The 27,814-nt window shown below is 48.3% G+C and overlaps 1 protein-coding gene across 1 annotated transcript in view; it reads left to right on the forward strand.

Moving 5' to 3' along the window:
- Nucleotides 1–556: 556 nt before the first annotated feature.
- Nucleotides 557–27,814, forward strand: part of PDE10A (phosphodiesterase 10A) — a 303,256-nt gene continuing 275,998 nt past the window's right edge. Inside the window, exon 1 of the mRNA XM_060029658.1 lies at nucleotides 557–1,387. Coding sequence (XP_059885641.1) covers nucleotides 1,321–1,387 — 67 coding nt within the window. The 5' untranslated portion in view covers nucleotides 557–1,320. The remainder of the gene's footprint in view (nucleotides 1,388–27,814) is intronic.

Below are 27,814 nucleotides of genomic sequence, written 5' to 3' on the forward strand. Positions count from 1 at the left end.
ACACTAGGATTTGAGAACGCCTCGCAGAGACGCAGCGTTTCTCGGTCCTCCCTCCCGGGCCTGGGGCGCACTGTTAGCAGAGAGCCGCCGGGGTGCGGGGCCCGGCGCGTTGAGGCCGAGAAGCTGCGGGGCGCGCTACGTGGGCGCGGGCGGTGGCGGCGTGGGGAGCGCCGGCTCCGCCAGTGGGCGTCTTCTGCAGCCGCTGCCGCCTCCACGGGCAGCGGCACTGCGGCGCTTCTCTCCGCTGCTTTCGAGCAGTCGCGGAGGCTCCGCCAGCGGAGCGCTCATACACCACGCCACGCTTGCTCGGCAGCCCCTCGCCCCGGCCCGGAGCACGCCTCAGGTCCTCCCACACCCAGGGCGGAACACGACGTGAAGACCGGGCCGAGAGGGAGAGAAGGGCTAGATTGACTGTCGGGCCGAGTGGCCTCGGAGGGCTGGTTCTGAGGGGGCGGAGCCCGCCGAGTCCCGGCCCGCCGCGCGCCCCTCCTGCCCGCGGCCGGCCCTCACCGGCCGCCCGAGGAGGAGGGCCATGGTCGGCCCCGTGGAGCCGCTCGTTCCCCGCCCCCAGGCCCCCCTGCCCGCGGCCGGGGACGAGCCCGGCCCCGGCAAACTCCGCCCGGATCCCGGGGGCAGCGCAGCCGGCGGGGGGAGCGCAGCGGTCCAGGGCCCGGCCCCCGAGTAGCCTGGTCGCGGCCGGGCCGAGCGCGCCGTGTCCCCGCGCCCTCCCCCCTCTTCCGCAGGCCGCGCCAGCCCCGCGGGGGGCCCCGGCGCCCTGCCTGCGCGCGGCGGCTGGGTCGCAGCCCGCGCTCCCTCCGCGCCAGCCTTCTCCTCCCCTGTCCGCTCCTCCACTCCATCTTCCTTTTACTTCTGGCCGCCGCCCCCTCCGCCCCCTCCTTCTCTTCTCCCCTCCTCATCTGCCTTTCACTTCCCCGTGCGTCTCCCAGGAAGGGAGGGCGCGGCGGCGGCGGCGGCGATGCTGGCGGCGGCGGAGGAGGAGGACAAGAGGCAGCTCCCTTGAGCGTCCCCCCCGGCAGCAGTCACCGCGGCGGCGAGCGGCGGCGGCTCTTCCTCTCCCCTGCGCTCCAGGGCTTGCTGCTGCCAGCTCGCGCCGGGCCCCGGCCGCCGCCGCCGCCGCCCCGGCTCCCGCTCGGCCCGGCGGTCCTCCGCGCGGGCTCCCACGGCTTCCCGGGCGCCGGCGGGGGCTGCCCCGGCCCCGGCCCCGGTCCCAGCCTCGGCGGCGGCGGCCGAACTCCGCGGTGGCCGCGAGGCGCCGGCGCCGCCCTCGCCGCCGCGTCCCCGCTGCTTTTCGGTTCCGACATGGAAGATGGACCTTCTAATAATGCGAGCTGCTTCCGAAGGCTGACGGAGTGTTTCCTGAGCCCCAGTAAGTGCCTGGCTCCACCTTTCCCGCGGTGGGCGGCCGGCAGGGTGCGTGTGCCCGGAGAGTTTGGCGGCCCGCGGGCTTCTCTGGAGGGGCGGGGGGCTCGGCCAGCGGCGGGACACCGGGGTTTCCCAGGCTCCGCGTGCGTGCGGGAGAAGGGTGACCGGGAGAGCGGCGGGAGCCGAGCGTTTACAACAGGACGTGCTGCCCGCCTCGGGGTCCCGGTGCTGTTTCTGGCCACGCTTGCCCTGCACGTCTTTATACTCTCAACTCTGTGGCCACTGACGCCAGGCTCCTCTCTTTAGCCTGCGGCCACTAGGCTGGAGTCGAGGCGCTTCTTTCCGCTTGGGGTCCCGCCCGCTGCGTCCCCAGGATAGGGGAGGGCAGGCCAGGGCCCCGGGACCCCGCGCTCCCAAACGTGAAGGCACTCGCGGTTCCCCGGGCTGGGTGTCGGCGCCTGGCCGCTCTACCCCCGGTCCCCTCAGTGACCCTGTTCCAGAGCGTGGACTAGCCGCGTGGAAGTGGGTGCGCCTCCGCCGAGAGTCCACTTTCTCTAGATCCTGGGGGTTAGCTGGTGGTCGGGATGGTAAGGGGAAGGACAATGGGGCGTGAGGGTGGAGGCGAAAGGTGCCGCCGGTTCGGATCCCGGCCCCCCCCAGCCCCCACCCCGGGATCACGGCCACTCCGCCTCCCCAGCCCCGGGATCGGGGCTGAGAGCGCGCTGGAGCAGGGGTGGCAGAAGGCGTGTCACGGGGGAGGGGGACAAGACTGAGCAGAATCGTCAAGGCAGATATTTGCTAGAAGGCAGGAGGCGGGAGATGTTAAGGGAAGAGGCGCCGGGTGCACAGAGGAGGGGGTCGCCGTTGTCTTGGATGGAGGGCGAGCGAGGTGAGGACCGGAGACCTGGGGCGGGGCGGGGAGGGAGGTCGCGCCCGCGGAACACCGGGCGACTCCGGCGCCAGCCGGGGCGGGCGCGGCCCCTCGAGGCCCTAGGCGCGGGGCTCCGGCGCCACCGTCCACCGCGTGCGCACCCGAGCCTTTGTCTGCTTCTCGCCGGGGAACCGCGTTTCCGCGGCGCCTTCTCCAGGCAGACTCTTCCAGGGTTGCTGTTGCGGCTTCCGTCTCCCATCTGCCGCTCACTCCCCAGTCCCGGCCGGCCCGCGCCTCCTGGGTACCCGGGGTCTAACCCCTCCTCGCGGCCGGAACTTGTCTGGGCTCACCGCCCGTAGGGCGCCTTTGGGGTGCAGCCCCTGGGCGTGCGAGCGTGTACTGTGCTGCCTGGCACCCCCACCCCCTCCCCGCCCAGCCCCGCCCCGCCCCGAGATCCCGCCTCCCTGGCGAGGTTCAGTCCGAGGGGGCCGCGTGGTCCAGCGGCCTCTCGCTTGCTGGCTGTGTGGAGCCGCTGGCGGCTGTCTCTGCTCATATCTGCCGGTGGACCCGATAGGACATCGGGGCGTGGGCCCTGGACTCGCAGCTGACTCCGCCATCCTGTAGCCTCCCGTAGTCTGACCCGCACAGCAGCTCCCAGGGGTCTGCCTCCCTTGGGCCCCACCTGCGGGTGTTGATTAATTCAGAGATGTTGCGGTTCAGGGAGGACATGGACTGGGCAGGAGTGGCCTCGCCAGCTGCCCTTGGATGTGTTCGGAATGGACATTTTTATTTGCTGAAACAGAGCCCTAGTGGCCGTGAACTGAATGAAGGTTGCGGGAGAGGACGGAGCTCCCAACCAGCTCTGACTTGTGTTGGGTTAGTCTGGGGCCTGGAATTGGGGCTCCTGTCTTCCCCCCTTCTCCTGCACTAGTGATTTCCTTCTGTAAAAAATAAACATCTACTCTTTACAGTTGGCAGCTGGTGGGGTAGGAGGAGTGAGGGTGTGCGGGTCAGAGGCCGCCACATCTTGCGTATGAACGTTTTGGTAAGAAGGCTGTGCTAGGGAGACCAGCTGTGCAGGGGTTTTCCTAAAACGAAGTTTCTGTTTGTATGTTGTTACTGCTGTTTGTCTAGGGTGGGGCAGGTTGTGAGGGATACTGGGGAGAAGAATAAAGATGAACAGCTCAGGTGGGATGGAGATGTCCTAGGGGAATCCCTAGCAGGCTTTCCTTTTGGAGAGACAGAGGACCCGGAGAAGAGGGCCATCTGACCCCATTTCCCACGCCCCTCACCTCTGTGGGGAGTTCCCACAGGGAGAAGCCCAGTGAATATAGACTCAGGAGTTGTTGGGTTTTTTTGTTTGTCTTTTTCTCTAACCAAGTCACAGAGAGGTAGCTTGGGGTTTGAATAGGAACCAGAGGTTATAAAAATCTTCTTTGGGATGTTACTAAGGTAGTAAATACTAAGGTTCTTTTAAGTAAAATCTATTATTAGACCCACCTCACTGCAAAAGTGGAAAAAGGCTAGATGGCGACTTTAAGGACCATTGCCAGTTTCTGCTCTGACCCTGTATCCTTCACGTTGGGGGACTCTGTTTCTGTCTGTTGCTGAGTGACAAGCCACATTTGTGTGAATGACTGAAGTACCTGAAGCTTGGCAGACTTTTTTGATATTTGTCAATAAAAGTGAGTCTTTTTGAGAAAACTTTGGAATTCTGGAAGAATGGAAAAATGCCCAAGCATATACAGATGTGTCGTGATTGGCGCATGTTTCTTTCTTTTTTTTCCCTTTCAGTTTGATCTCCTCTAGGTCTAACAAGCAAGTTGTCATGTAAAGGCTGCTGGGTCCAACTGTTGTTTGTAGGAATGCCTGCTTTTTATCAGCATCAAAGAGCAAAATTGTGTTTTAAAAGTATAATATCCTAGTTCCATTCCTGTCCATTTTGGCTCACACAGATTCACTGGTTCGCTCAGTAACGCACAGAGCAAACACTTACTAAGAGCTACTGCCACTTGCCAGGCGCTGCCCTAGCCGGGCTGAGGTCTAAGAGGACGTCACCCACCAGGAGAAGAGAGCTCCTAGAAGCAGGTGCAGCATTGATGCCCAGTGCTAGAAGGGTCAGTGGTCACTCTACATCCCTATCAGGGTGTTGCTGACTTCACCTCATCTGCCGTCTACCTTTCTTTGCTGACCTCTGAGCTTGTCCTCAGGCACTGGGCTCGAGCACTTTACTGCTCTGAGAGTTGTTGCTGGTTGGAATAGAAAGCAAGCCTCGTGCAGGGAGAGCCCAAATGCTCCCAGAGCGAACTGAGAAGTCCACTTGGCAGCGGTGTGTGTGTGTGTGTGTGTGTGTGTGTGTGTGTGTGTGTGTGTGTGTGTGTGTGTGTGTGTGTGTGTACACGCATGCACATACACATAGGAAAGGAAATCCAAGAAGTTGTGCTTCGATAGGCCAGTAGGAGCTGCATTCAGTCTTCCGGAGGAAAGAGCTTACCTTGAGTACACTTGGTGCCGTGGCGGGAAGTGCAGGAAATATACCTGGCGGGCAAGGACTTTACCAGTCGAGTTGGGAACCCTGCCTTAAGGACTTCCAGAAGTTAAAGGAAGGTCATTGTCTTTCTGTCCCTCTCACGCATGCTCCCACCGCTCTGCTACTGTGTGTTTCACCAGTTGGCTGCTCCGAATGATGCAGAGTGCTGTAGAAAAGAAAGCTGTTGGTCAGTGAGAGATCAGAGACAGCAAGCAAAACGAGCTAGGAGAGATTTGTTAGTGCAGGTGGGAAATATTCAATACTTCTTCACACAATTTGTATATTTCTCAAATATTCCGAACAGAATATGTGTATGTGTCTAGGAATCCTAGACTTTAAATATACTCCGCATCCATCACCGACCACTGTTGCTCTGTTTCTTGAGACTTAAGATACTGTGTGGCCAACACTTGAGCAAATCGAGCAAATGTGTCTACCGCATGGAAGCTACGCTGGACTTCACGTTGAACCTGTTTTTATGGACCTGTTGAGACTGGGACTGCAGAGGGGTGCAAGGCCAACAACACAGCAACCAAACTGGGTATAACTCATTAATAGCCAACTAACAGGTAATTATTGAGGACCTATTCAGTGCAAATCATTTTAGGGAGATGCAGATAATAAGAACTAGTCCCTCAAAGGACCTGAAATATAGATGGGATACCTACCAAGATAACCAGCAAAGGAAGGCTGTGAACTCTTCCTGCCAGGCCAGGGTGCAGGTCAGGAAATGACCAGGCGTAGTGGAGGTGCCTACGTGTGTTTTGGCTGGAGTGATCAGGGCTTAAATCCAAAGGGCAAACTGTTTAAAGTGGGTGGAACTATTTAGATTCATTAATTTTAATTTCATGAAATTCCTCTTCTAATTTCAAAAAGCTTCCATGAACAAAGATAATCCCTAAAAATTTAAATGAGCAATGGTGGAAACAGTAGAAGATGGTGCCTTCTACAGTGTCAACCTGATATATTAACTTTAGGTAATTTCTGCATCTAAAACTTTTTCTACCCCATTAAGAAAAATGAATGCAGTGCGATAGATAAATAAGTGATGGTAACGTAGCATGGTGACTGTAGTTACTAAGACTGTACTGCATATTTGAAAGTGGCTAAGAGAGTAGATCTTAAAAGTCCTCATCACACACACACACACACACACAGTGCAGCGTGCTAGATGATTACGAGAGTTCGTTTACGATAAAGCAGGTTAAACTGGTGTGGTGAACATTTTACCAGTTAATACACTGTTAGTTTTTGTTTGTTTAAAAGCAGCTCATGCGGTCCCAGGAGGAAAGAAACTATAATTTTCATGAGAAAGGAATATTTCTGTCTTAAAAGGAGAACTCTTAGTTTTAATTCAAAACATTTTAATTTCCTTTTAAAATGTAAATCACGTTCCTTCAGCTGATCTAAGTCTGTCTAAGGGAAAACTCCACAGTGATAGAATCGCTCAAATCTTACAAAGGAGGCAGAGGACACCTAGCACTCTGCTTTTATTTGTAGCATTTACCACTTTCTGGAGTTCTCGTGCTCATTTACTGGCCCACTTGTTTATCTGCCTGTCTTCCCTGTGCAGAAGGCAAGCTTGGTGCCAGCCTGAGGGCAGTGGCTTGTCTTCCTTGGTTACATCCCTGAGCCTGTAAAGGTGGCGGACACATATATGGAGGGAGCTCAGATATTTGTGTTGAAAATTCAAAGATGAGCGGAAATGAATGACAGCGTGGTGTCTGCCTTCAAGGAGCTCAGAAGTTGAAGCCACTCATCGAAAGCGTCCTTGGTCTTGGCCCCTGTCCTGAGGAGCCAGAATCCACCGTGGGTGAGAAAGAGCCAATGTGGTAAGGGCGCACGGCCGAGCACAGAGACAGGCCAGCTGACAAGCAGGTTCCCGGCGGAGGCGGTGCAGACGCTCCAGGACCCGGAGCTGAGCCCCGTTTCCTCCGAGGGCTCCAGAAAGGTTCCAGAGGAGATGCGCTGGGTCTTGCGGTGGAGGGTGCTTCCAGCCAGGTCTGGGGGGAGCCGGGTTCTGGGGAAAGCCTTTCTGGCCAGGGGAGGCACATCGGAGGCTGCTCTCAGGAGGCAGGTGGGGCGAGGCCTGGGGAGGGAGGCTGGCGAGGCTGAGAGGATTCTTCTGGACTCACGCCGAGGGCCTCACAGTTACCCTTTGAAGGACTCTACAGAAGAGGTAAGGTAGGAAGGCAGGAAGCCCACCTTCCGTGGGGGAGCTGGGCTCGTGGGCGACGGAGACAGAGGGATTGGGCCTGTGGCGGACACCCCAGGTGAGAAGAGGTGGGCCTGCGCCAGCCAGCCAGCACGCGGAAGGCGGCCCGAGGCAGGGAGGACGGCGGGCGGCCGGGTGAGGTGAGGGCAGAGGGCCGCTCGGTTCTTGACGGGGGGCTTGGGCTGCGTGCAGTGGCTGGGTCCTGAGAAAAGAGGGGTCGGCGCTGAGCCCCTACCCTGGGCCGAGCGTCGTCGGTGCCTACGTGCCATGGTGGAGACGCTGAGCGATCAGGCGTACAGCCGTCAGGAGGATCCAGTGCCATGAGGGTGGGCGGGTTTGAGCGGTCGTGAGGGTCTCTCTGGGTAGAGGAGGTTAAACTGCAGGTGTTAGAGAAGGAGCGCCCCAGGCTGAGGGAGACCCAAGGCAGCGAGCGAGGACCTCGATGCTGGGGCTCTGACCCAGGGGAACACCGTACCTGTGGAACGAAGACCACGAGTGCCTCGGGCCAGGTTAGCGCTTTGTAAAACGTGCACTTTACTCCCCGCGCAAGGGGCAGGTCCTGGAAAGTTCTAAGCAGGTGGCTGATGTGTGATTTGTGATCTCAGAAGTTCATTCTGGTGCAGTGTGGTGAGTGAATCTAGGGTCTGAGGTGGAAACGGAGGACCCGAAGGCCACCACGGTAGCCAGGACAAGAGACACTGGTGGCGTGGACTAGGGCGATGGTGACGGAAGTGGAATCTGTCGAACCCCGTACCTTCGGGAGGTGTTAGAACATGTCAGACGAGCGGGCGGGTCAGCTGCTTGGAATAAGGGGGAGCAAGGACCAAGAATAGGGCCCAGGCTTTAGCTGGAGCACAGGCCGCAAGGTGGAACTGTGCCCAGCGCGGGGAGCTGGCAAGGGGGCCGCCAGGGACCAGGTGTCCCGCTCGGCCGTGGTAAGTCTGAGATGCCTGCTGCACGGTTTAGTGGAGGTGGTAAGAAGGCAGTTGGGTAAGTCAGTCTGGAAATCAGAGGGTTGATAGACCAAGACCGGAGAATAAAGACTATAGTCATGGTGTCTAAAACCCTGGGGCTGTGTCCCCCCCTGAGGGTCTGCAGATGCTCTACGTGACCGGGCGGGCTTCGATGGAGTCGGCTAAGAAGCAGTCGTGTGGTGCGGTGTAGGTGCTCCCCAAGTCTGATGAGTGACAGGAGGGAACCCTGCAGAGGGAGCTGATGAGCTTTGTGACTCTCCAGGTGGGCGTTGGAGCCATGGTTCTGAATGGGAACCTGAAGTAAACAGGGGGAGTGAGAGAAGGGCAGGAGTCAGAGCTGGCAGAAGAGGAGGAGCCGTGGAAGCCCTGAGAAGGAGTGCGAGAGCACGGAGGTGAAACGGGCCAGGATGAACGTGCCGTGCAATTTGGAAGAAGAACCTCGAGACAGAGGCAGCCAGGGTGCCACCAGTGACCTCTGTCCAGGGCTTCTGAGTGGAGTGGCAGAGGCGGAGAGCCATCTTCAGGGGCCGAGGAGCCGGCGGGGACGCATCTGTGTGGCACTGTAGTCCTCAGAGAAGGAAAGGGGAGACGTCACCCCGTATCTACAGGGAGAGAAGAGCTGGCTTTTCCCCACGTAGGACTGGCTGGAGAGTGTTTATTTGTTGAGGAAAAGGAGTTTGAAGAGTAGGAAAAAAGAGAACAGAATAGAACCTTAGAGAAGCTGGGAGGAATGGAATGTAGTGGGCAAGAGAAGGCTTGGCACAGCAAGGGGACCTTGTCCTCAGAGAGAACGGTGGGAAGAGCAGGTGTGGGTGCTGAGAAGGGTTTGGGTGGAGAGAGGGAACGGGGAGAATTACAGCACCTTCACAGGATGCTCTCTTCCCACTTCCCTGACTGGACAACCTTGTGGGCATCTGGGAGTGAGTGGAGTGGGAGGGCCAGCCCCGAGGGGGACGAGCTGCCCGGGGCCACGCAGGAGTCGAGAGCACGACCGAGGGTCCTGTCCAGGCTGGAGAGGATGGGCTAGTGACTGGATGGTTAGCTGGGGGATGGGAATGAGTGAGAACTTTTTTTTTCTTTGCAGTACGCGGGCCTCTCACTGCCGTGGCCTCTCCCGTTGCGGAGCACAGGCTCCGGACACGCAGGCTCAGCGGCCGTGGCTCACGGGCCCAGCCGCTCCGCAGCATGTGGGATCTTCCTGGACCGGGGCACGAACCCGTGTCCCCTGCATCAGCAGGCGGACTTTCAACCACTGTGCCACCAGGGAAGCCCGATTGAGAACTTTTTAGAAGGGAACTGATCTAATTGAAGGAACAGTTGAGGAAGACTTATCCATCAGTGGTGTGTAGAGAGGCTTGCGTGAGAGGGGACTGGCAGAGAGCCTGTGCACACACAGAGTACGCTGAACACTTGTAAGCTCTCAGCACACATCTTGGTGAAAAGGGCCCAGTGGGATGAAATCTGAGAGGTGTCTTGAGGGAGAAAGTGTTTGGTATGTGGAGCTGAGCAAGGCCCTGGACAGAGGCAGGAAGGTAGGAACTTACAGTCCGAATCCAGGAAACAGGAAGTGGGATGATTTGATGGTGGTGAGGGCTTCACGCAGAAGAGAAGCGAAGGTAAAGCTGGTAGGATGGAGCAAGGAAAGACTGTCAGGTCCTCCCCGGAGGTCGTTCGAATGTGTCACCGGGGAAGGGGTGGGAGGTGGCGAGAGCACAGTGTTATCAGATGGTGTGGCACACAGATGTTTATCGCGGGTCTGCTGTGTACCACTTGCTGTCGTAATCACCAGTAATGGATATGTCCAGACCCATCCTTGCCTTCAAGGAGGGATGCGGACAAGATAAAAGGCCATCACGGACAGCGGATGGGGGAGTGCGTAGGTGTGAAGAACACTCTTTAATGTCATCCACCGCCCACTGTCCACAGGGCCATTTGCTTGATATCCTGAGCTCCGGGCCCAGGTCATGACGTCTCCTGCGACAGGGTTTCCTCCCCGATGCCAGCTGCGGGGACCCCTGGAGTCCCGCCCCGCTCCCCAGCTTGCTCGCCGGCCCCGTCCGTGTCTCCCTAATGCCCGGTGCTTGTAGTCATCCACGCTTGCGGGTGCTCCTTGGGGGCAGGCAGCATGTTTTATTCTTTTTCTTAACCTCAGTGGCTAGCACAGTGCAAAGCACAGCAAGTCTAATGTATGAGTAAGTGAAGGTGTTTAAACTGGAGAAAACGATCAAAGCGGTCCTTTAAAAATGTTAGTTTTTGCGAAGGAAGGGAATAATAAAATAAGTAATGTGGTTGATACATTTTGCTAGCATAACTTGAAATTCCACTTGATTCTTTTTTCTTTTTCATGTGATCCAAGTACACTGTTTGGCACCAGTGACCAGGGCTTCCGGGTTACTGAGAGCACAGCGTGTTTGTCCGCCTGAGCTGCTGGATGGGGAGCTCCAGGGGCGGCACCAGGAGACGATGGGAGGAGTGGGGCACAAGTGTGTAGAGTGTTTTGGGCGCCTCAGCTTTAGTTCCTGAGGCGGCGATGAAGAGCTTTTTACTTTGACGAAAACATTTTCTACACTAGGAACGAGAAAGTGTTGCTTGTGAAGTGCTGAAACAATGCCATGTGCTTGGATGTGATGAATTATTTAAAAGAATACAAGCATATTTGAACTTGTAAGTTGGTAAGTACTCTGTAAGGAGCAATTTTGCATGAAGAGCAGGTGACTGCTGGAGCAAAGCATCATGAGTGTATGGTGTTCAAGTTTACTTCTCTGTGCGTGACGCAACTGTGTGCTTCCGTATCGGAGTTTTAGCAGCTTCCAAAATAAACATCTAAAATGATATCCAGAAGGGCTTGATTACTCTGGTTTTCTAGATTTGGTAATTATATATTTATCTTTGCTATTAGGATTACATACATTTTCACATTTTCTTTTTCTCCCAGGACCAGAAGTTTACTTTGAAAAACATTCTTGTGTCCTCAGCCATCACGCCTTTTTAGGATAATACTCTTTGTGTCTCATGATTAAATATGTCATCTAATTATTTTTTTAATAAAACTGCAGTGATTAAAACAATGTGGTACTGGCGTGTGAATAGACAGACCAGTACAACAGAACAGAAAGGCCTTAGAACAGAGCCAGACTCATAAAGGAATTTAATATATTTTAAAAGTTTCATCTCATATAGGAGGAGTAGACATAGACTACTGAATAAATGATTTGGGAACAACTAGGTAGTCATCTGGAAAAAAAATAAAATTAGAGCATACCTTTTACTATACCTCCAGGATAAATTCCATATGGATCATATATTTAAATATATATTTAAAGATATACCATAGATGCTGGCACAAAAACAGAAAGATAGATCAATGGAACAGGATAGAAAGCCCAGAGATAAACCCATGCACATATGGTCACCTTATCATTGATAAAGGAGGCAGGAATGTACAGTGGAGAAAGGACAGCCTCTTCAATAAGTGGTGCTGGGAAAACTGGACAGGTACATATAAAAGAATGACATTAGAACACTCCCTCACACCATACACAAAAATAAACTCAAAACGGATTAAGGACCTAAATGTAAGGCCAGACACTATCAAACTCTCAGAGGAAAACACAGGCAGAACACTGTATGACATAAATCACAGCAAGATCCTTTTTGACCCACCGCCTAGAGTAATGGAAATAAAAACAAAAATAAACAAATGGGACCTAATGAAACTTCAAAGCTTTTGCACAGCAAAGGAAACCATAAACAAGACGAAAAGACAGCCCTCAGAATGGGAGAAAATATTTGCAAATGAAGCAACTGACAAAGGTTTAATCTCCAAAATTTACAAGCAGCTCATGCAGCTCAATATCAAAAAAACAACCCAGTCCAAAAATGGGCAGAAGACCTAAATAGACATTTCTCCAAAGAAGACATACAGATGGCCAACAAAGACATGAAAGAATGCTCAACATCATTAGTCATTAGAGAAATGCAAATCAAAACTACAATGAGATATCATCTCACACCGGTCAGAATAGCCATCATCAAAAAATCTACAAACAATAAATGCTGGAGAGAATGTGGAGAAAAGGGAACCCTCTTGCACTGTTGGTGGGAACGTAAGTTGATACTGCCACTATGGAGAACAGTATGGAGGTTCCTTACAAAACTAAAAATAGAACTACCATACGACTCAGCAATCCCACTACTGGGCATATATCCTGAGAAAACCATAATTCAAAAGAGTCATGTACCACAGTGTTCATTGCAGCACTATTTACAATAGCCAGGACATGGAAGCAACCTAAGTGTCCATCAACAGATGAACGGATAAAGAAGATGTGGCACATATATACAATGGAATATTACTCAGCCATAAAAAGAAACGAAATTGAGTTATTTGTAATGAGGTGGATGGGCCTAGAGTCTGTCATACAGAGTGAAGTAAGTCCAAAAGAGAAAAACAAATACCGTAGGCTAACACATATATATGGAATCTAAGAAAAAAAAAAAAAAGTCATGAAGAACCTAGGGGTAAGACGGGAATAAAGACACAGACCTACTAGAGAATGGACTTGAGGATACAGGGAGGGGGAAGGGTAAGCTGGGACGAAGTGAGAGAGTGGCATGGACATATATACACTACCAAGTATAAAATAGATAGCTAGTGGGAAGCAGCCGCATAGCACAGGGAGATCAGCTCGGTGCCTTGTGACCACCTAGAGGGGTGGGATAGGGAGGGTGGAAGGGAGGGAGACGCAAGAGGGAAGAGATAGGGGAACATATGTATAACTGATTCACTTTGTTATAAAGCAGAAAATAACACACCATTGTAAAGCAATTATACTCCAATAAAGATGTAAAAAAATTTTTAAAAAAATAATGTACCATAGAAGGAAGAAAAATGAGGAAATTCCTTTGTAGCCTTGGAGTAGGAAGAGCCTTTAAATGTGACTCAAAATCTGGAAGTAAATAAAGAAAAGATGGAGAAGTGAGTCTGCATTAGCAAAAACACCTTGATGGCCCTAAATACCATAAGCAAAAATCACAATATATTCCTGCACATCTCCCATGCGGTGACGCCCTCTGACTTCCTGTGCTGTCTCTATCCTGCTTCCTACAGGACAGCTAGGGCTCCAGCAGCACCAAACTGTTCTTAACCGTCAGCTCTAGAAAAAAACTAATATCCCACATCACAGCATAGGGCCAACCTTCCTAACATATGAAGAGCTCCTAGAAATGCTTAAGGAAAAGAACAGCCCAATTAAAAATTAGTCGAAGGATATGAACAAAAAGATGCTCAACCTCATTCATGATAAGATAAATGCCATTTAAAATCACGCTGCGGCACCGTGTTCTCCTGTCGGGTTTGCAGAAATTAATACATTTTATAACACGCTATTGGCAATTTTATGAGGAAGCAGGTACTGCCATGCATTCCTGGTGGGAGCATCCACTGGTACAGCCCCGGAAGTGGGCAATTTGGCAGCATCGATCGGTATTAAAGAGGCATGTACCCACTGAATCAATAATTCTACTTCTGGGAATTTATCCTTCAGATAGACTCACACTTGGGCAAGATGGTTTAACAAGGTATTAATATATTGCAGCACTGGTTGACGAGAACGTTTGAAGAAAGCACCTGAAGGCCTACCTGTAGGGGCCTGGCTAAATAAAATCTGTAACAGTGAAACAAAGGTACTAAAGCTCGTCCAGATACATTGCTACGTGAAAAAAGCAAAGCGTAAAGCAATGCACACAGGTACGCACACGCTTTAGTGTTAGAAAGGACAATAAAAGTGTATACCTGTGTGTGTGTTGCATAAAGAAACGGGGCAGAAACTCAGGGAAGTGCGCACAGCACTTTCTCTGCAGGACTGGTGGAGATGGCGGGAGTGGGAACTGAGGGGCTGGGAACGGGATTTGTAGGGAGACTTCAGTGTATACCTTTTATATTTTTTGATTTTTGGATAACAATTTATTACCCATTCAAAAATTAAATTTAAAAATAAGTACGATTTTACTGCGATGCCGTTTAACTAATTGTAGTCGTCCTACTTTGTGGTTGACGTTATCCTTTTCTTTTTTATTGTCCTCCTATTGAGATCATAGTTGATTTTTCAGCCCCTGAAGTTTGTTCACTTGATTTCTGCCTTTCTCTAGCCTCCCACTTACTTCTCCTACACAAGATCTCAAAATGTCAAACCATGAATATTAAAAAAAAAAGTCACATGCATCAATACCTCTCATACTTACCAACTCCTTTTCTACGTCATGCACAGATTTGAAAATGGAAAAAAAAAATCACATCTATTTTAATGTAATTTCTGACTCTGATAGAGTCTATGGATTCACATTTAAGATATGAACTATTGTTTACACTGTTGGAGAGCTGCCCAGCCAGCTTCATCTGGTAGAAATCACTACATTTTGGCAAGAAACTGAACGTCTTCCCTGTGAAAACGTGGGTTTTACATCTTAGCGCTTCTTAAGTGAGTGGAAATGTAGCTTCGAGTTGTCTTGCAACTTAATAATACCCCTCAGCAGGGGCCACAGCAGTTCATTATAATTTATTCTCGTTACAGTGATTGGATTTTTCCTTTTGAGCAGGGACAGTGTGAACTCATGCATTCATTCCTCAGCAGACATGTATGTGCTGAGCCGCTGTGGGAGCCGTCTGGCGGGACCCAGTGGAAGCCTGCCCTTGACCTCAGAGACCTCGCTGACCAGCAAGGGTAGAGCCCTCCTTCTGGCTGTGCCTTTGTGGTGGAAACATTCTTTAGATCCTCACGTTTGATCTATGCTCTGATTTTATTTTGGGTTTAAAGTTAATATTCACCATTTCTCTCAGTATCTAAGTGGGTTTCTTTCTAACCTCCTTAGTTATCAACGCTGCTGATTTTCCTGTGTTCTGCGTATAATGTTGACATTTTTCTTTGTCTTATCGCTTAGTATTATTTCCTCCTGTAGTCCACCCATTGGTTTTATTTTAGCTGCTACTTCCTTCCTAGTTACTGGATTTTGTGCAAACCCTTTTCTAACCTTAAATGTCAGCCTTCCACTACCCTAACCAAGTTCTCTGACCCACATATTCATGCTTCCGGGGTCTTGACACAGTTAATCCATGCTACACACCCTAGCCTTGGGGATGCAGACATTGTCAGCTTGCTCAGACTTAAGCCTCTTTCTTGAAGGCACGGTTTTCCCATAGTAGCCAGGTTTTCAGGGAAAGCCCTGATGATTATTGCTCTTTTTTCCTGGAGTGAGGCATGTGCATCAGGTGTGTGTGTGTGTGTTTGGGGGGGGGTGGAATCCTAGTCCTTTGCTGAGCACTGCAGATACTTTCAGAGGATTTTCAGGTCGCTGGGAATGCCTCTGTGTTAAAGGTTATTATTATTATTTTTTTTCTTTGCGGTACGCCTCTCACTGTTGTGGCCCCTCCCGTTGCGGAGCACAGGCTCCAGATGCGCAGGCTCAGCGGCCATGGCTCACGGGCCCAGCCGCTCCGCGGCATGTGGGATCCTCCCGGACCGGGGCACGAACCCAGGTCCCCTGCATCGGCAGGCGGACTCTCAACCACTGTGCCACCAGGGAAGCCCTAAAGGTTATTTATTAACGCTAATGCTCTAGTTTAATTGCCTAAGATCCTACCATAGCTGTAGAGTTTTGGCACCTATGTGTCTTGTAACTGTTCTGTTCTTTTTGTCAAATGGGCCATCATTAGGAAATTTGTCATTTTTTTTCCTAAGTGATTTTTGGACTCTTTTTGTTCTGTGTTGGCACACTTTTTTTTTAATGTATCCTGGCCAGATTTTCAAGATTCCAGATTATTACGGCTTCTTGTATCTGGGTTATGGTCTGGTGAGAAGTACCCCATATTGCTATTACAGCAAGGTACCAGGGTGTGGGACGACACAGTCTTTTTGCAGATGTCATTATGAGACAGAGATCTGCCCTGGGGAGGGGGTGTGTGTGGAGAGAGATACGAACAGTTCATACTCCTGTTCATTTTTTCTTTCTTTGTTGATACACTGCTGGCCCTGGTCAGTATTTCCTAGCGCGTTGGGACTGGCGACTTCTCAGTAAGGAAAAGCAGAGAGTCTGGGGTGTTGAGAAATGGGTCTGTGTTGCTGTTTGTTAAGCAGATGCCGAGGACACAGCATAACATGGTGCTTGTGGAGTTAGGCAAGCCCACGTTGGAGCGAAGATGAAATGAGATGATGTGTGTCCATTGTTGGCAATAGCGCCTTGAACAGAGTTAGTGCCAGAGTACACTCGCTGTCCTGACGTCCCTGGGCTCTGAGCTAACCCTGTGAGACAGGCTTTGCTGGGAGGGAAGCACGGCAGCCCTGCGAGGGCATCCTTTGGCCAGGGAGATGGTCAAGTGGCAAAGGGAAATGAAGAAAAAGGCTGCCTAAAGCATCCGATTGGCTGGGAAAGGTGTTTCTTTGTCGTTACAGGAAGTACAGCTTCTGGAAACACTGATACCAGGAAATGGCTGGAGCCTTAGAGCAATTCCAGTTTCTTGGCAAGGAGTTAAAGGAAAGTGTGTTGAAAATAAAAGGGAAGAATTTTTGGAAAGAGAAAGAACTGAAAAACAGCGATTGTCATTAGAATTCTTGCATTTAGGGGAATCTATTATTTGAACGGCTAATCTAATCATTTTCCCCGTTTGTGGAGCCTCTGCAGTTGCAACATCTTTGACCTCGTGTCCCTGAACTGTTCACTCTCACTTGGCCTGACTAAAGAGGGACGTTTCTGTGGGGCCTCCCTGCTGCTTCAGTTGAGCGGGAAAGTGCAGCAGCCCGGGACGCAGGGACAGGCCTCACGTGAGGCGTGTGCCGGCCCAGGATGCAGCTCCCACGTCTGGGCCTGTATCCAGAGGACAGGATAGATTAGATTTGGTTTGTACGTGTACTGTTTACTTTGCACCTGGCTCTTTATACGCTTCAGACTTCTGTAGAGCTTTGGTCTATATTCTTAGTTCACTACGTGAATGGTCTTAGTTAGTCCTATGTATGTGTTACATTTGTCTTCTGTAATTTAATAGGCTCTGACTTGGAGAAAGGTGAGAATGTGCCCATGAACAGTTACCTCCTTAAGGGTGAATTTTGAGGCTACACTTGGAACTATTTTAAAAAAACATTCTACATCTGGTTTACATTTATCTGAAACGAAACTATCAACGAGTTATCTCATTTTCATTGAAAACTTTACAAATAATTTGAGGAATTACACTTTTATCTGTTATGATCTTTTGGAATTCTTTAATACTATGTAGTAGACATGTATATTTAAAAAAAAATACTGAATTGGCTTCTGCTTTACCGCAGAGAATAGTTCATAAAAATTAAAAGAAATTCCAGACGGGCATTCAGCGGTGCGGCCGTGGCAAAGGCTCCTTCCCCATCGTTCTGGTCTTTGTATGGAGACCTGGGTGATTACTGTCATGATGCCGAAATTGCTCACCTGTTCATCTGTCTTTCCTTGACACTGTGAGCTTGAAGTTTGCTGTCTTTATATCTCAGATGACCAGCGGAGTCTTCAGTAGGAATCATTCGCTAAGTGTGTATTGAATGAGTGAAGGATTTCCGAGAAGCAGGAGGGTGCACTGGAAACATGGACTTTGGAAAAAGAGTTGGGTTCAGATCTCAGCTCTGCTTAACTTCTGAGCTAAGCTCTGCTTATCTGTAAAATGGGTGGTCAATACATGTTAGCTTCCCTTCAGTACTTTTCCCCAAAGAAGAAAGAGCAGACCTAAGCCATAACACTTTGGGATTTTCTTGAATTGTAACAAGTTTAGGTTTGTAATGTTTTCATTTTGATTTTATGTTAAGTATCAGAGGCTCAGCTTAGTTCTTTTGCATTAAGAGAGACAAGAAAATGCAGAGCAGTTTTCAGAATTTCTTAAAATATTGCCTCTGATTCTTAAAAGAGTCTGTGACTTAGCGGAAAGGTCTGTAAGGAGGCGTCGGGGCTGGGGCTGCAGGGCCTCCACCTGCCGCAGAGCTGGTCCTGGGGGCCCGTGTGGCCTCTCCCTGAGAAGACTGACGCAGGGTTCAGGATTTGACCTGAAAACCCAGTGGTTTCCATTGCTGGGTGATTTTGCCTCTTTTATTCTCCTTTCTTACCTTATGTAAGGCTATTGTCCTCAAGTGGAAGAGTCTGTGAAACCATTTGTGGTTGGTTTGGTAGCGGCTTCGGGTGGAGTCCAGTGATTGGCTGAAGCCAGTGGGAGGTTGAGGGGCTCCCAGCTGGCCACTCCTGTAGGTTTTCCAGAGTAGAGTGTGGTTGCATTGCTGTGAAATCACCCTGCACTCACACCTCTGACTCCAGTGGTTCTCTTAATTACTACGCTTCCCTTGAAGAAAGATTTCGAAGAGCTCTAGTTTTTTTTTTTTTTTTTTTTTAGCATCTTTATTGGAGTATAATTGCTTTACAATGGTGTGTTAGTTTCTGCTTTATAACAAAGTGAATCAGTTATACATATACATATGTTCCCATATCTCTTCCCTCTTGTGTCTCCCTCCCTCCCACCCTCCCTATCCCACCCCTCTAGGTGGTCACTAAGCACCGAGCTGATCTCCCTGTGCCACGTGGCTGGTTCCCACTAGCTATCTATTTTACGTTTGGTAGTGTATATATGTCCATGCCACTCTCTCGCTTTGTCCCAGCTTACCCTTTCCCCTCCCCAGATGGGAATAAAGACACAGACCTACTAGAGCATGGACTTGAAGAGCTCTAGTTTCTTTTTTTTTTACATCTTTATTGGCGTATAATTGCTTTACAATGGTGTGTTAGTTTTTGCTTTATAACAAAGTGAATCAGCTATATACGTATACATATATCCCCATATCCCCTCCCTCTTGCGTCTCCCTCCCACCCTCCCTATCCCACCCCTCTAGGTGGTCACAAAGCACCGAGCTATCTCCCTGTTCTATGCGGCTGCTTCCCACTAGCTACACAGACCTACTAGAGCATGGACTTGAGGATATGGGGTATGCGTAATTTCTTTTGGCAGAATGCTTTAAATTTTTTGTACAGTTGAACTGGCTTGGAGAGATGATATTGATATATCCTTTTTTTGGGGATAACTAGATTAATTTACACAGAGGCCAATGACCTAGTACTCAGAATGGCCAATTTGTCAAGAAACCCCTGTTGTCACATACATACATGCCCGTCTTTCTTTTTTTCTTAATGTATTGATTACGGATCCTAGGGAAGATTTGGATATGCAGCCTGACTTATTATTTAGATATGTTAGGGAAATTTTTCCAGGGTTTACATACTGAATGCATGCTAAATATATTTGTATAATAATATATATACATTACATGTGATAAACTGTTATTACAGTGCATGTGTAATAGTGATGAATGAATTATGTAATGGCTACATTAAAGGAGAAGCCTGAGGGGAAACCACTGGGCCTGTCTTCACATGTGTGATGCCCAGGGGTAAAGGCAGCCTGTAGGGATGCTGGAAATGCCCTCACTCAGGGGAGATGGCAGGAGGACCCCAGGGCGCTCTCGAAATGGTGGGAATTCCTCATCAGCTGTCTTCAAACTGGTGTACCCACTTCCAAGAGGGGACTTGGGCAAAGGTTTTAAGAACTTAAGAAAAGGATTTAAAGAAATCAATTGCTATGTCCTCAGTGTTCATATAGACTCTTGAAAAATGAATTTGCTTCCCTTGCATGATTGCGCTTCTCCCACTTGCAAAAGAAGAAAGGCTTCCCACTTTCCTATCCAGAGTCTCACCATGGCTTGTTGCCCCGGGGTGTAGACGTGGGTCCTGAACCATCTGAGAAGGCTCTGCTCTGAGGGAGAAGGCTCTGCTCTGAGGGAGGAGGCTCAGCTCTGAGGGAGAAGGCTCTGCTCTGAGAGAGGGTCCAGGGAGAGTGAAGGGAGCAGAGCTCCTGTGGACGTGGAGACTCTGCTTCTCACGTTAACTGATCACTACCGAGCTCCTTGTGTGTCTCCATCCGTCCTCCATCTTCGAATTCTAACACAGAAGTGAGATGCAAGTTAGAATGTGTATCTAGATTATAAAATAATTCTTTCAGACCGAAATTAGGTCTGACTTAGTTACTTCTTGGTATGGCTTTCCAGTACGGCTGTGTGGTGGACAGACTCCATAGACTGAATGAACTATTCCTCAGCTCCAAGGTTTTGATAGAAATACATGTAAGACATATTTGTTGTAAAAAAAAAAAAAAAAGAAACACGTATCATTCACATCTATTTAAACCTGTGACAAAAATTCTTATGTGTCAACCTAAGAATGCGTGAGAGGGTACAGTTTCTTCTGGAAGTAAAATACGCCGCAGAGGAGTGAGTAGATGTGAAAGGTGCCCTTGACCTGAACTGACGTGCTGCACGTGGGTGAATTACCTGGGCCGTGGTGTCCCCCACCCAAGAGTACCTGAAAGCCCTAAAAGGTGGAGGGAAAGCCAAAGGGTAAAGATGACAGGTGGGGATTGTGCTTGCGGTTTGGCTGACAGATGTCTTCAAGACCAGAGAGGACCCCAGAATTGTCTTCCTACTGTCAACCAGCTCCTACCCCTGGTGTCATGACCAGGGGGACTGTTTGGGATTGCTTTGCAGAGCTCGCCCTCTGGATATCTCTGTGGTGCACTAAGTTTATTTGAAATTCCACGTGGATGCACTTCAGTCCAGTGAGTGTCTTTTGAGGGCTGCATGTTGTCGATACAGAGGTGAGCAAAGCTGGCAGCGTCCACAGCCCCGTGGCCCGTGGTCCAGCTGTCCAGGCAGACCTACACCAGCATGCTGGACCCGTGTGCCCAGGGGCTGAGCTAGACTGCGCCTTTGACCCCCTGGGGAAGAGACAGAGAGAAGGAAGAGGCTGATTAGCCGGTGTGTATGCTCTGAGGAGGAGGGAGGGGAGTGCAGGTGCCCTGCAGGAGGAGCAGTGGGTGCAGAGACCTGGGGAGAGGGCGCTTGTCACCCAGGTGCACGTGTCTGGAGCTGGTGTCTTGGGGCCGTCTCGTCACCGTCACAGCGACACGCTGCAATCCCCACAGAGTGAACAGATGGATCACACGTGCGTTTGTGACAGCACCTCCCTGATGGATGAGGAAACCAAATTCACGGGAGGCCACGCCCTTAAAATGGGGGTTGAGGGCCGGAGGGCAGATGCGGCCAGCAGTGCTGCCACAGCCGCCTGTGGAGGCCTCCAGTGACCTGGAGAGTTCCAGGGATAACAGCGCTTTACAGACCTGGAAGCGTTTGCAGTTTGTTCAATCGTTTTATATTCATGATCTCACATGGTTTTTTTTTGTTGTTTTTTTTTTGAAGTATAATTGACTTACAATATTATGTTAGTTTCAGGTGTATAACAGTGATTCGATATTTTTGTACATTATGCAATGATCAACTCAATAAGTCTAGTTACCATCTGTCACCCTACAACGTCATTACAGTATTATTGACTGTATTCCCTAGGCTGTACATTTTGTCCCGGTGACTTACTTACTTTATAACTGGAAGTTTGCTCTTTTGGTTCTTAAAATAGTCCCAAGAGGACAAATTGTAAGCAAAGAGAGGCGCAGAGGCGCAGACCTGGGCCCCAGCGCTGTAGACACAGTGAGCCTTGCTGCATGCTGGCTTCTGTACCTGGATGTACTGTTGCATGGTGACCTCCTTGTGCGTTACCACCCTGAAATGGGCTGCCTCTGCCTCCGTGATCCAGCCTTTCTGGGAGGGGAACCTTTCTCAGATTCCTCACGTGTAACTTTTAAAGCATCTACTTTTCATAATTTATTTTACATAGAAATCTTCCAAAAATGTGTGATGCCTTTCTTACCTTATTAGATGTGTGTTGTTAATCTAATATTTTCCCTTTTATCCTGTGAGCATCAATTACTGTTCTTTTATAATACAGGAGTGCCTTAAAGAACTCTTAAGGTTTATGGGTCTATAGGCTCTTTTAATTAATAATCTCAGACAACTGTGTATTTTTATTTATCTTTCTTGCAACTTTTAAGGTTTTTCTTCCCCTTTTTTTCTCTGTGGATCCACGGGCATCAGCCATAGAGGCTCTCCTGTCCTCCCGTCCCTAGGCAGCTTGCTTTCCATCTCCTCTGGTCAGGAAAAGCAGACACCACATTTGTGTGCAGGTTACTAGCCCTAAATATGGGAACTGCAGGCCTGCCCGTGGATGGAGTGCACCCACTGCTTGGTGATGTCACTCCTGACTGCGTGGAGAATGGTCACTGGAGTAGTGACCTTGGATGAGTGACACTGACTGTGTGTGCATTTTCAGTATTTCCCGAGAGCCTGCTGGGCAAAGTAACAATCAGGATAAAGTTATTGTACTTATTGGGTGAATTATGTCGTTCTCTGCCAAACTTATAAACTATTTTTAATAAGTAATTTTTATTAAAAGTGTATAGACCATTATTTACACAATCCAGGTTTGATCTAAATTTGGATCTTACAGAAACAACATTGCATAGTTTATCAAAACTTTATTTTATACATCTGACATCCAGATGAGAATCTGGTGTAGTTTCAGTCCTTTGTGACAAGAACTTTTGGAAGAGAGGAAGAGGGAGAGCCTCACAGCAGTTACTAATAGTTAATAGTAATGTATAGGTTATTACATGGAAGTTCACCTTAATTTTTACTAGTTTTTGTGCTCTTTACATTTTCTTTGTGCTGAAGTAATTAACCGCTTTTCTCGCCATTTTGGAATCAAGTGAGTGAGCGTGTTTAAATTTCACAGTACAATTTGTTGATAAGTAACGTGAAATTTTTACTTTGAAACCTTTACAAACCAAGAATAGTATAGTTGTACTTGTTGAATATGTGTTTACTGAGTAAATGATGTATTATGGTTGGTGATTTGAAAACGGTGTAAAATCTTAATATTACATATAAAATAATACAGAAACAGAAAGGCATGTGACTTTTAAAAGATTTAAAAGAAAATGGTATATAAGAGCCGTCAGAACTTTTAGGATTTGAAATTCTTAGCCGTTTAAAAGCATTTTCAACATCTAGAAATTTCACATTGTCTGCATGTCTTGTACGCTAATGGAAAAGAGTGACATGCATGCAATTTAAAGAACTTTGCTCCATTTGATGTCACCTAGGTTATTTTTTGTCTCCCTTCATTGTTTATCTTTTATTAATCGCAGTTGAGAATTGTAATAGGTATGACTTCCTATAAGAAATAAAATTAGTTTCTGAGTTTTCAGTTACAAACTAAGGTAATGAATGAAAAGTCATAATAGCAGCAAGTCAATAAAATACAGGTATCAGAGTGTAACGTAAAGAATGCATGCCTTGGAATCGAATGGCCGGAGTTCGAATACGGAATAGTTTAGACACTGGTCCCTCCACCTGCTGGTTATGGATGGCTGGGCAAACCACTTCATTTCCGAGGGTTTTCCCCAATCTGGAAAACGGTGGCAATCTTACTATCTGCCCCTCCGTCTCCTTCCTCCCTTTTTGGTCAGGATAAAGATGAAATAATGAACGTGAAAGTGCTTTGTAAACTGTAAAATTCACCACCAATGCGATGCACCCTTAGGGTATTGTTACAAAACCTGGGGGACAGAGAATATATAGTTAATAGTTCTCACTGTCATGTAGTGGTTGAGTGGCAGTTTTGTGCTCTAGGCCCTCAGAGACCAGCCCCCCCTCAGTACAGTAGTTAATTTGCCATTGTTGTTCACAGGCTCTATTTTAGATTGCTGGGCGGGCAACTAAATACATACCTTGTACAGTGTGGGTGACTTAACCTTGGGATGATGAACTTAACTTTTACCAGTATGACTAGTATATATTTAAATGATCAAGTTTGAACATTTTATAGTATATGCTTTTTAAAAATCTTACTCTCTTTGCATTTATCTGTGTAGTTATGTTAACAGCATAGAATTTACAGTGTAAGTGTTCTATCCCAAACGCCAGTGCAGATGAGGTGATCTGAGCAGAGGAATAGGATTATGTGTATCCTTTCAGAATGCAACACAGCAGTGCAGTAATTGGTATACGAAAATTAAATTATTTTTCTTTTAATGATAGGTTTTCTTTGATATCAAAATAACTGAGCCCTTCCTTCCTTCCTTCCTTCTACCCTCCCTCCTTCCCTCCCTCCTTCCTTCCCTCCTTCCCTCCCTCCTTCCTTCCCTCCTTCCCTCCCTCCTTCCCTCCCTCCTTCCCTCCCTCCTCCCCTCCTTTCCTTCCTTCCTTTTTGTTAAAATTTCTTTGCATTTACTTTTGACTCCTACTGTGCTTACTCTGAATTGTAAAGTGGAAATAAAAGGGAAGGGTGGATGTGCTGCATATTAGAATCATTTCCAAATGGAAAAGGTTAAAATAATTTCCTTTCTTTCTTTCTTTCGTCCTTCCTTCCTTCCTTCCTTCCTTCCTTCCTTCCTTTCTTTCTTTCTTTTGGCAAAGAGTAGGAGGCTTTACTCTGAGGCATTTTACAAAAGGCATGATCTTAGAATCTGATGAGATATCCATTTTGAGTTGGACCTTTTCCTTCAGCATAAAGAAATCCTGACCCATTTTTAGAAGCGAAGTTATTGACAGCGTTTACTAACAGCAAGTACTGGATGGAGGAAATGAGGACCTATGCGACAGTGGGATTATGGAGAATAATTGCTAAAAAGCATTTTCTTACTTCAAGAGGTAGAAAAGGCACGTTTTTAGAAATTATTTTTTGGCTGTAGGGAATTCAAGCCAGAGTTTGCCTTCTGCTTTGGCACCCTGCCTTTATTGTAAATATCATTGCCCAGGGAATTCAGTGAGAACTCTCAAAAGGCTTTCCTGCGAATCTGGGAGGATCTCCCGCCTGTGCCTGGGAGCTGCACACTCAGGTCTGGGGGTGCCTGGCCCTTGCTCTTCTTCTCCGCATGTTTGGATAAGAAGAAATAAGAAGAAGTTTGTAGTACTGGGGCAAAGCCTCTTACACACCATTAAAAATGCGGCCTTTGTGTTTGTGGTCCTGTGATGCTGCTTGACACACAGCAGGTGCTCCAAAGAGTACTTACTGAATATTGACTGGAGGTGGCATCTGCTTTCTCATGGCAGATACGGGTACTTTTCCAAAGCCTGTGTGTGTACGTCACTGCCATCCACCATAAAGCTTAGTTTTGGGGACGGAACAGATTGCACCCAGTCTTTCATGGTCAAGTACAGTCGGTGCATGTCAGAGATAGATTTATCTGGTCATAAACACACCTCGAAGCCCGGGCGGGACTGGGTGGGTGGACGATGTGGGCAGTGGCTGGAGGAATGGAAGCCCGGGGGAGGCAGGGGGCCACTCTTTTGCCGGTTCTCTCTGTGTCAGCCGTGTTCCTGCCCTTGGCGTTCGTACTTGCACTTTGGTTCAGGTGGGGAAGTGCCTCAGCCCTGACCTGTCACTTACTGTCTGTGAGCAGTTAGTTGTATAACTTCTTTTTGCCCCATCTATCTCATTTATAATATCGAATGCAAAGAAGTACTTTGTTCTTAAATTGAACTACTTAAATAATTGGAGTCAGGGCAATGCACTGAATGCATATCAGCTATTATTTCCTTTATTGAGGATTTTCAGGTTAATTATCTCAAGTGTGATCATAGCCATCTTGCTAGAGAGGCAAGCTATTGTTTTGCAGATCATAAAATTGGTTTTGAGGTGTCAAGTGGCTTGGTGACAGTCACTCAGCCTGAGTGGAGGTTTTGACTTTGCCACGCCCTCCCCGTAGCCTGCCCTGCCTTCCTCCCGGGGTGAAGGGTGTCTGGGCCCGGGGCTGGTTTGGGAAGCAGGGCTTTTGTACACTAGATGGAATCATGCCTGATTAAAGCAAGCGAATGGGTGGCATCAGAAGAAGCTGATTTCTATACCTCCAGTTAATTTTTCACATCTATTTTCATGTGGGTGCATAAACAGCCTATCCAGTTTTTGTAGAATAATTGCTTGTGTAGCAGATTTCTCTGCTTGAATAGTGAGTGTTGCATTTACTGTGGGAAGTAGACGGGAACAGACTGCTGCCGTTCCTGGGATTCACTTGAGCCCACGGTACGTCTGGAATGTGAGGTTTCCTGTCAGGGCTGCTTTTGCCTGCATTCTTCCTGTGAAGATTTACCAAAAAGCTGTAAATTGTAATCAGATTAGGGTGCTTCTTTTTGACGATGGATTTTTTTTTTAACATCTTTATTGGAGTATAATTGTTTTCAATGTTCGACGATGGATGTTTATCCTCAAAGTTATATATCAATGGAAAGACTATAGATACATAAATGTAACTTATCAAATTATATTCCCATAGTTTCACCCTCAATTTTGCCCCTCAAAATAATTGTTAGAACTTTGTTTTGAGGTGTGTGTGTGTGTAGTGTGTCAAAATTTTCTTTGTACGGAGCCAATGAACTGGCTTGTATGTTTGTTAATACGACAAAATGTATGGGGGCAAGCATATGGGATTTATTTCCCAGGATTCTAACCCACGGATAGAAATATGGGATTCTTTTGATAATATGCATCACATGTCCCAGGTGAACAAGAGATTTTTTATTTACCACATGAATGTAAATGTCTACCTATAGATAGAATTATGCATTTGAAATTTGTAGAAAAAATAAAGGACAAACACTAAGGGACTTCCTAGAGGGCATGGGAACAGCTTGCATTACATCGAGACACTTAACAATAATGATAAGCCTTAGCTTGTGATATTTGCAGTTATTGCGAACGTTACTGTTTGAAACACTGCAGCCAGGCAGATTACTGTAATTATATAGCATTTAATATTTTTCTGTTAAGAAAGTAGAATCTTTGGTTCTTATTAAAATATGATATTCCTGTCTCTTTATTTTTTGTTCCTAATTACTCCTCAGATGGTTATTAAAAGGTATCTTCTTTGTTGAATGCTTCAAATTATATATCTCAGCAAAGACTATGGTCTTTAACATTTTTTATTTGAACAGACCTATGCATTTATTTGAACGTAATTTAAACTGTTCGCTCTGAGGAGTATTTCCAAATCTCTGAAAAAATTTTACAAAATGCATACGTAGGAAAATGTTTAGACTTGTCACAAATCCCTTTTAAAGTAAGTTAAAATAGATATAAATGTACTCTAACTAAAGCATCCACTTGTTTTATTGTATGGCATAATTCTGAATCTGGTATGATACTTGCCACGGACAGTGGTTTCCTAAGTTAATTGTCTATAAATACAGACCTAAGACGTTTTGCAAGTTTCTTTACCCACTAACTGATTTAATGGACTGACTGTGATTGTACAATCAGAAAGAAGCTGTATGTTATTGAACTCCCCGGCTTCCCAAAGACAACAAACACACACACACACAGGCACCGTTTGACTTGGTACTGATCTGTGATGGTGTGCTTATGCCAGGACTAAACTCGTGCCTACGTTCAGCCTTGTAACCTGATAAATAATAACCCCTACTCCTCACAAATGACAATAACGAGTAAGATCCCTTTGTGGATATTCCCTATTCTGACGCCTTTTATAAACCCGTTCCCTGTGCTCGGCACGTGCCCACAACACTCGTTTCTCCTGGGGTCTTCCTTGCCTGTTTGTCCCTCTGATGCTGCCACCAGCTGGGGGTGGGGCCGCGGCTGCTTCTCGGTAACTGTGAGGTGGCCTCTGTGAGGAGCGCGGCGTGGCTGCTCAATTTTAGGAAAAATATCCCCTCTCCCCGCTCAGCCCTTAATGAGGTGCATGAGTCTTCGTTTCACAGACCACAGCCTGGAGGAGCTGTAGTCCAGCCACTTCTCGGGAAATGCAGTAGGTCATTGATTGCCACATGAAAGCTGGAGTTAGGAAAGGCCGGAGGGCTGTGCTGCACGTGGACTCTGGACCG

The sequence above is a fragment of the Delphinus delphis genome, chromosome 14 (genome assembly GCF_949987515.2).
Source record: "Delphinus delphis chromosome 14, mDelDel1.2, whole genome shotgun sequence".
NCBI classification, from domain to species: domain Eukaryota; kingdom Metazoa; phylum Chordata; class Mammalia; order Artiodactyla; family Delphinidae; genus Delphinus; species Delphinus delphis.